At 43.9% G+C, this 7,857-nt stretch overlaps 1 protein-coding gene across 1 annotated transcript; it reads right to left on the bottom strand.

Moving 5' to 3' along the window:
- Positions 1-4,432: 4,432 nt before the first annotated feature.
- LOC147847420 (polyphenol oxidase, chloroplastic-like) lies at positions 4,433-6,039 on the bottom strand. The gene has a single exon (XM_087339219.1). It carries the CDS (start codon positions 6,032-6,034, stop codon positions 4,433-4,435), a length of 1,602 nt encoding a protein of 533 aa, XP_087195345.1. The 5' UTR covers positions 6,035-6,039.
- Positions 6,040-7,857: the final 1,818 nt, after the last annotated feature.

The raw sequence follows: 7,857 nt of genomic DNA, 5'->3' as shown, positions 1-7,857 counted from the left end.
TCAATGTCTTTGATAATATTTTCGGCCTCCTTGTGTGGCGCCGCCTCCATGATCGTCAAGAAACCCTCCAGTCCGTGTTGCCGTAGCCATTTCTTGGTGGCTTCAGACAGTGTTTGGCAGTCCATCTCTACGTCGAGGTCGGAGAGCGTTGGCGAGGTTTGACGATGGAGAGAGTGTGAGAGAGAAAGTTCTGAGTGAGGGGGTTCTCTGTGCGCGAGCTCTCTTCGATTGATCTTCATGCATCTGTCTGCGTCTGTTCTCCTTGGTTCGCGAAAGGAGAAGTTCTCGATGCGTGGGGGTTTTTCTCTCTACATCTTGGCGCCTTTTTCGAGCCTACGCGTGTGCAAGTCGTGTACTATAATAGCATTACGTGCCATGTGGCGGTGGTTTAATGCCCTATTCATAGCCTCCTCGTACCTTTTCGAAGTGCCTCTTTACTCCTCGTTTGCATGGCCGTTCCCACCACTCCTTTCCATGATTTCTTTGATTCGATTTTTCTTTCTTTTCTTTTCTTTTGTTTTTTTTTTTTTTTTTGAAATTAATTGTGTGGTTAATTTTTCTCTGGTCCTGTCGGACCCTTACCCGAAGCGCGCAACTTGCCGGCCTCTTGACGGTTTGCCGTCGTTTTGCTCTCCCCGGTTGCCGGCTCGTGCTCCTCCTTACCGACTTTGTGGTAGCCGTTTTCCTCATAGGTTGCTGTCTTGGTTGGCCTACCGGCGTCCGATTCGGTGTCGGCCCTTCGTTCAAATGGGTTCTTGGGCATAGGTCCTCTGTATGGCTTTAGTCTAAAACGGTTGACCCATTCACCCAGCACCTCGTCGGCAAGTGTCCCTAACTGGTAGGATCCATTGAACTCGTGTGTGATCCAGTACGGTCCGGTCCATATAAACCGTAGTTTGCCTGGCATTTTACCCATCGGGGTCTGGAACACTAGTACCGGCTTGCCGATTTCGAACATCTTTTCATTTCCCTTCCGGTGCCGATCTACAAACGCTTTCCGTCGCCGTTGTTCCAATTCCAGGTGCATGATGCTCGCCAGTTGGTGTTCTTCTAGTTCACACAGAGCCTTTAATCGAATTGCCTCCGATTCCTTTACATTAAGTCGTTCCCGAATCTGGATCCATAAGCTCGGTACCTGGAACTCGACCGGCATGACTGCCTCTAATCCGAATGCTAATCGGAACGGCGTTGTTCGGATGCTTGTTTTGTACGTTGTCCAATAAGCCCAGAGCGCACTGTGCAGCTTCGTGTCCCAATCTGTCTGATTCTCATTGACGATCTTGCACAGGATATTCTGTAGCATTTTGTTTGTTGACTCAGCTAATCCGTTGGCTTGTGGGTAGTACGGGGTGCTCCGTTTATGTACTACCGCATAGAATAACGTCAAGCTCTCCACTACCTGTCCAAGAAAGTGCCCTTCTTGGTCGCTTATCAGCTCTATGGGGCATCCGTACCGGCACCAAATGTATTCGTATAAGAATTTTGCCATCGACGCCGCAGTGTTGTCTCGTAGGGCTTTGGCTTCCACCCATTTAGTGCAGTAGTCCGTCGCGACGATCACATACCGGTTGCCAGTTCTCATTGTCGGTGGTTTAAATGGTCCGACAAAATCCAGTCCCCATTTCTGAAATGGTTCTAGCGGTAGTACTGGCTGGTGCGGCATCCTAGCTTGTTCCGTTGGCTGGCCCATTCATTGGCATAGATCACACTCTTTCGCGTATCGGACTGCGTCTTTCAATGTAGTTGACCACCATAGGCCACTTTGCCATATCTTCCTTGCCGTAGCATCCCCGGCATAATGGCCTCCGGTGACTCCGCAATGTGCTTCCCGTAGTATTACCTCTTTCTCGTCGCTGTTCACTGCGATTGTGCAGGAATCGTGGTCGCCAAAAACTGTGTTAATCCTAGGGCCGGACAACAGCCTAACACAGGGTGTCCACTTAAGACACTTCACCAAAGGGTGTTACGGCAAGATGACTTACGACACAACCCTTAATTAGACCTTAATTGGTTACTTAGCAATACGTCATTAACACACATAAGATATAACAATGAGTACAGAACGGTAATCAATACTTAAAGGTTAAGGCGATAAGTTCTATTAATTATCCGTTGTCAATTACATTGTAACCGGGCCTTTATATAGGTCTCCGGTGCGAAGTACAAAACGGTGCCAACTGGCACCTATTCAGAATCGGTCCAGATCCGGATCAGCATACCGATTCTGGTCCGTCCGTCCATATTAATAAAATTACAACAGTTCCCAAATAAACTATTCCTTTCACACTCTAGTCTGGACATCCTTAAGCCTTCTTTGTCGGTCGGGTAACACATTGATTCAGGCGAGTGTGTCACATAGCTCCTTGATCTTCAAGGTGTAGGTTGTGATGGACAAGTCCTTCTGTTGGACATTGTTAAACTCTTGGTAGAGTTGAAGCTTTCGTATGGTTGTATTTGTTGCAAAGTTCTTCATGAGATTCTCCCATGCTTCTTTCAGCTTCATGGCTTCCCGAATGTAGTCGAGCATGTTGTCATGTACACAAGTTGCCAAGAAATACAACACTCGACTCGTTGCTTGCTCCCATGTTGAGTAGTCGGCGTTTGTTGGGTTAGGTTTCGATTCTTGTGCTCCATCGATGTAGCTCCAATAGCCTTGGCCAGCAAGGTATTGGTGCATCTTGTATTCCCAAGATGCAAAGTTGTTTCCATCCAACTTTTCGCTAGGGAGTGAGTTGCCCATCTGAGTATTCATGGTGGTCGGTGTAGTTTTCCTTCTTCTTCTTTCTCGGATACAAGCTATGTAGTGATACTATAATAGCGATGGACCGGGTCTTCTTCAATGTCGGCATAGGACAAAACACACGCGGATGGGCTAGATCAAGCTACCAAGCCACTCTGATACCATGTAAATAATCAAGTTTGTGATTATGTAGCATGGAAAAAACAGACTAAAGATGTGTGTGTTATGTGTGTATATAAGAGAAGAGAGAAGAGAGACTCAATATAGGAAAACAAAATACAAATTGTATATTCACAAGAATAATAAGGACAACCAACAGTTACCAAGGAGAGAGAAGGGTGCTTATAAGGTCACCCTCTCTCTACATTCTCTCACTGAAACGCCTACTCTCTCACTAGAATCTTGGGAAGGAGAAAACCTTAACTAACCCATCAATTGATGTGTCATAGGAGATATGTAACTCTGATCAACAGTTACCAAAATGGAAGGTATGTAACTCTAATCATGGATGTTGACAAATCTTGGAATGTGGTTGACATTCTAAATTGCCACTTCTAGTGGGTCTTGATTTAGATGGCATTTGATTGTGGATTTGCTCTAAATGACGAGGACTAGCAAGAAACAACTACTTCTATTGCACAATTCAAGTGGAAGATATTATTCATCATTTCATATAATGTCCGCTTGCTTGTAAGGTTTGAGCTTATATTTCGTAGTGAAGACAACCAACTTAAGTGGTAAGGGGTTTATATTATTGCTTCATAAACTTCAAGAATGTTTTTGATATGGTACTTCATGAGCATCTTTTGTATATATCAGAGCACATAAAATGGTTAGCTTCTCACTATAGCAACACAATAGACCTTGTCCTCCATGTAAAATAGCTTGTGAGGAATGGCCATTTTACAGTCGCTTTCAATGGATTTCATCTAATTTTTCATGTGTATATGAATTTGAAGGGTGTCTTTTGTAATGATCCATAGCAAAAGAATACATTTTGATGGTGGAATCTTTTTGTTCACCACCACCAACATCTTGGTTTACTTTTCGCTATCTAAGCTTTGATTTCTGTTGTCTCATGTGCCACGGCATATATATTTATGCAAATAATAGTGTGCACAGCATTTCTCATCCGACTTTACCAACTTTTTCTCAAATGCCCCTCTCCCCTCCCTCAAGCTTCACATTCACCTAAACTGGATAAGAGTAGTGAAAAACAGTTACAAGCATAGTATGAAGCATACACACCATTCGTGCATTCACATTCGCGTAAGAAAAACACCCTCGAAGTATGGTAAATACCATACTTTTGCACTCATTATTTATTATAAGGTAAATTGTTTTTTTACGGTAAAAGAAAGTTAAGGTAAGTTAAGGCAAAAAGTGTAAAAAAAAAAAAAAAACAAGAATGTTTTAATAACATGCGCATTCGTTTGCAGACGTATGAAAACGAATGTTTGGGCTAACGAGCATGAATATTACGTACTATGGTTACAACATTTGTCCAGAATCATGTGATGATGCCAATCAATCATTCATATTACACTCTTGAGGGCCGTACATTCTCTTGTAATCTCTTATTAAATATACACACACTTCCGATCATTTTAAATATAGTTCCTACATAAACAAATAAATAAATATATATATATATATATATTTCCCATTAACCGTAACAAAGATTGTTACTCCCTACACAATGTTGTAGGGCATAGGAGAATACTGCATCACTAGAAAATTGAAGGTGGTGGGACAACCTAGGGAGAGGCCTTTGGGAACAAAGGTGAAGACTAAGGACGGCTCGGATGTGAGGTTGAGCGCACGAATCCGTCCGTCTACGTGGAGGCTGTAGTCGCTCGAATTCCTGCCTTCGCTAAATTGGGGCGCATTGTGGAAGGTGCCCACGAATTCCTGGCACCCTGACGTCGTGTTGGCCGTGGCGGACGGAAGGTTCAAAAAGACATCTAGAATGGCCGACATGCCCTCGGTCCATGTCAATCCGGCCATTATCAGATTCTCCTCCTCTGCCCCTTGTGCCACCGCCGCCATGTCTCGCTTCACCGTGGCGGAGCACGGGGCGACAATCCACTCCCCCGCCTCGCACAACTTGTCCGAGCTTCTTAATTCCGCCACTCCGTCGCTAAGCCTCACCGGCACTCCTTGGACCATCCATGGGACATCCACCTCCTCATACACATACCCTAAGTTCCTTGTGTCCAATGCATCCCTCACCCTCACCCTCACGAGCTCCGCATCCTCGTTGTAGAACGCAAACTCGGCATCCAAATACTCGGCCTCGTCGATGTCCTCGTTCCCTTCCATGTCCTTCCATAGCACCCACATCCGGTCGAGCTCCGCGTGGTGCGGGTAGAACACCGGATCCCTAGCGGCCGCGTAAAGCGACCCCATGTCTTTCCCCCCGACCGTGGTTGCCGAACCCGACCATGCATGCATCGAATTGTGGGGAAAGTTCTCCACTGTCCCAAAGAGGGTTCTCGGAGTCTCTCCATGCTTGAACGGATAACCGAAGAATCTGTACTTGCTCTCCGCATCCCTAACGAGGGACCTGTACACGTATGCCGCGTTCTCGTGGAGTTGTTCCTCCGCGGACCGTGTTTCGGCATTGTAGGTGTAGTCGATGGAGACGACCGTGGGTGGCATGTGATCAGGATTCCTATAGTCATCCATGAGGACGGGGTATTGGATGTACATCCATGGCATGGTGGAGCCATTGGGATGGTCATAGTTCCAGAAGGGAAGTGAGAACGTGTCATCATCGAGGAGCTTGGCCAGGATCCTCTCGTGGAAGTAGAGGTACCACCTATGGAAGGGGAAGAAGAGCCAGTTTCCATGGACTTGGAAGAGGAGGTCGGTAGAGTTGTTTTGGTTATAGACTGTGTTGCAATAAGCACAATGGATGTTTGCTTGTTGGGCAAAGGAGCGAGGGTCTTCGGGGGGTAGGTCCTTCATGAGGGAGTAAGCTCTAGCAAGTGTGTCTCCATAGGTGGCATTGGGGAGGTGGGCTGGCCTTCTGACCTTGAGGGTAGGATAAAGGGTTGGGTTGGGTGTGAAGAGGGGTAAGGGTGTTGTAGCTGGGGGAGGGGCACAACAATTCAAAATCTCAAGTTCTAATGCGGGGATGTCTGATGGGGCATTGCAACTAGTCATGTTTGGGGATAAGACTGTGCATTGTGCTCGCAATATGAGGTTAGAATTGTGAAGACCATAATTAGTGTTATACATAAGAATGATGATGAAGGTGGTGGAGAAGGAGAAGCACATGGGTTTCTTCATTGTTGTAAAAATTGAACCCAACATCCTTCTTTGTTATGGGTTTGTGCTTGCTTGTTATAAAGAGAACGATCGTGCTTATTGAAAAGAGAGAGAGAGAGAGAGAGAGAGAGAGCATGCTTGTCCTTGTAAATATATTGTGTGTGTCTTTGCGCTCCACAAAAAACATTGAATTTATTACACACAATATGCATCGACGTGGAGCATACATTCACATGGAGCATGCATTGAATTTATGATGAAGGTGGAGGAGGAGAAGAAGCACATGGGTGTCTTTGGTGTGGTAAAAATTGAATCACATCCTTCTTTGTTATGTGGTTGTGCTTGTTATAAAGAGAATGAGATTGTGCTTATTGAAAAGAGAGAGAGAGAGAGAGAGAGAAAGAGAGAGCTTGCTTGTCCTTGTAAAGATATCATGTGTCTTCACGCTCCACCAAAAACATTGAATTTATGACACACAATGCACGTCAAAGTTTCCATGTCCTTTCTTTACCTTTATGAGTTTGGAAGTGAATGGACATCAAAGTAGAGAATTCTTTTTATGATTGTATTTTCTAATCTAGGATTGATCGACAAGCTTTGTTGAAACACGATTGGTCATTCTAGCTGACAATTAGCTGTAAGCACTCAATCATTTGGCCTCTTTTACTGAAATGAATGGTTTTAATTCGTGACAATTTATTGTAAGCACTCTTTTTTTAACCAAAAAAACAATGCTTCGCATTTTTTTTCCTAAAGTCGTTCTCTATATGCAACTCCCCTTTTTCAATAAAATAATAAAAGAAGTCTTCACTTCCCCATTATGATCTTAAACTTTACAATAAAAAAACACACGCACACATTCTCATCCACATGTAGATAAATGTGTACGCAAATGTACCCATATACACATGTACACACACGCACGCAAAGAGATTCAATTTACAAACAAGTACACATAACACTTATTGAAACATAAACTATAATAAACATATAATATAAACACCTATACAATATTTATACTATCCCTTAGACAATAACGCACAATTACATGTATACACTGATGCAAATACCTATAGGCTATGAGCTTATACAACCAAACACATTTAACCAAGCATATCCCAAAAACATGAGTGCACATGTTCGAATCTTGTGCATACACCATTATTATTCCATGATTACAGACTTATAAAATATGACATCTTACACATCTACATATTCCGGTGTTGCGTTGTTGCGCACGCGCATGCTACTCGGGCGGAACCATGACGGTCTTGGACTAGGGAGCCTGGAAGTGGAAGGAGAGAGAAGGCTCATAGCTTGATTTAGCTTCACAAGCTTTGGCACTCGTTCAGTGTTGCCACTTGTTGAGTGTTTGCTCGACAAGCTTAGTCGCTTAGCTTCCGAATGGATCCTTGGCTAAGTTAAGCCAAGTAGAGAATCAACGTGAGTACGAAGCAAGGGTTAAAGATCAGTAACAATAAATCACTAGACTATGACAATTTTAGTCAAGGTAAGAACAAGCAACGAATTTTCAATGTATGATTACAAGGCTTAATAACATAACAATTGTCTTAACTAATGGAAGTAGTGTTTTTTTGGGGAAAAAAAAAACATAACAATTGTACCACGAAGAAAGAAAACATCTTCGAGCAAAACACAAGCTCAAAGACGACTAGAAGGAAGGGAAGATGGTGCAAAACAATGGTGTCGTGATGTGGTGTGTCAACGGTGAGAAAACCAGGTGAAAGGGTGCTAAATAGGGGTGTTCAAGCGTGGAAGGAAAAGGGACGAAGAGGGGAAACATAAGCATGTGAACAAAGAGAAAGTATGCGTAAGTGAGGAAG

Source organism: Azolla caroliniana, unplaced genomic scaffold (assembly GCF_043228905.1).
Source record: "Azolla caroliniana isolate FFs.n. ecotype wild unplaced genomic scaffold, voAzoCaro1.0.p SCAF_1050, whole genome shotgun sequence".
Taxonomy (NCBI): domain Eukaryota; kingdom Viridiplantae; phylum Streptophyta; class Polypodiopsida; order Salviniales; family Salviniaceae; genus Azolla; species Azolla caroliniana.
This window is presented reverse-complemented; position numbering and strand designations above follow the sequence as displayed.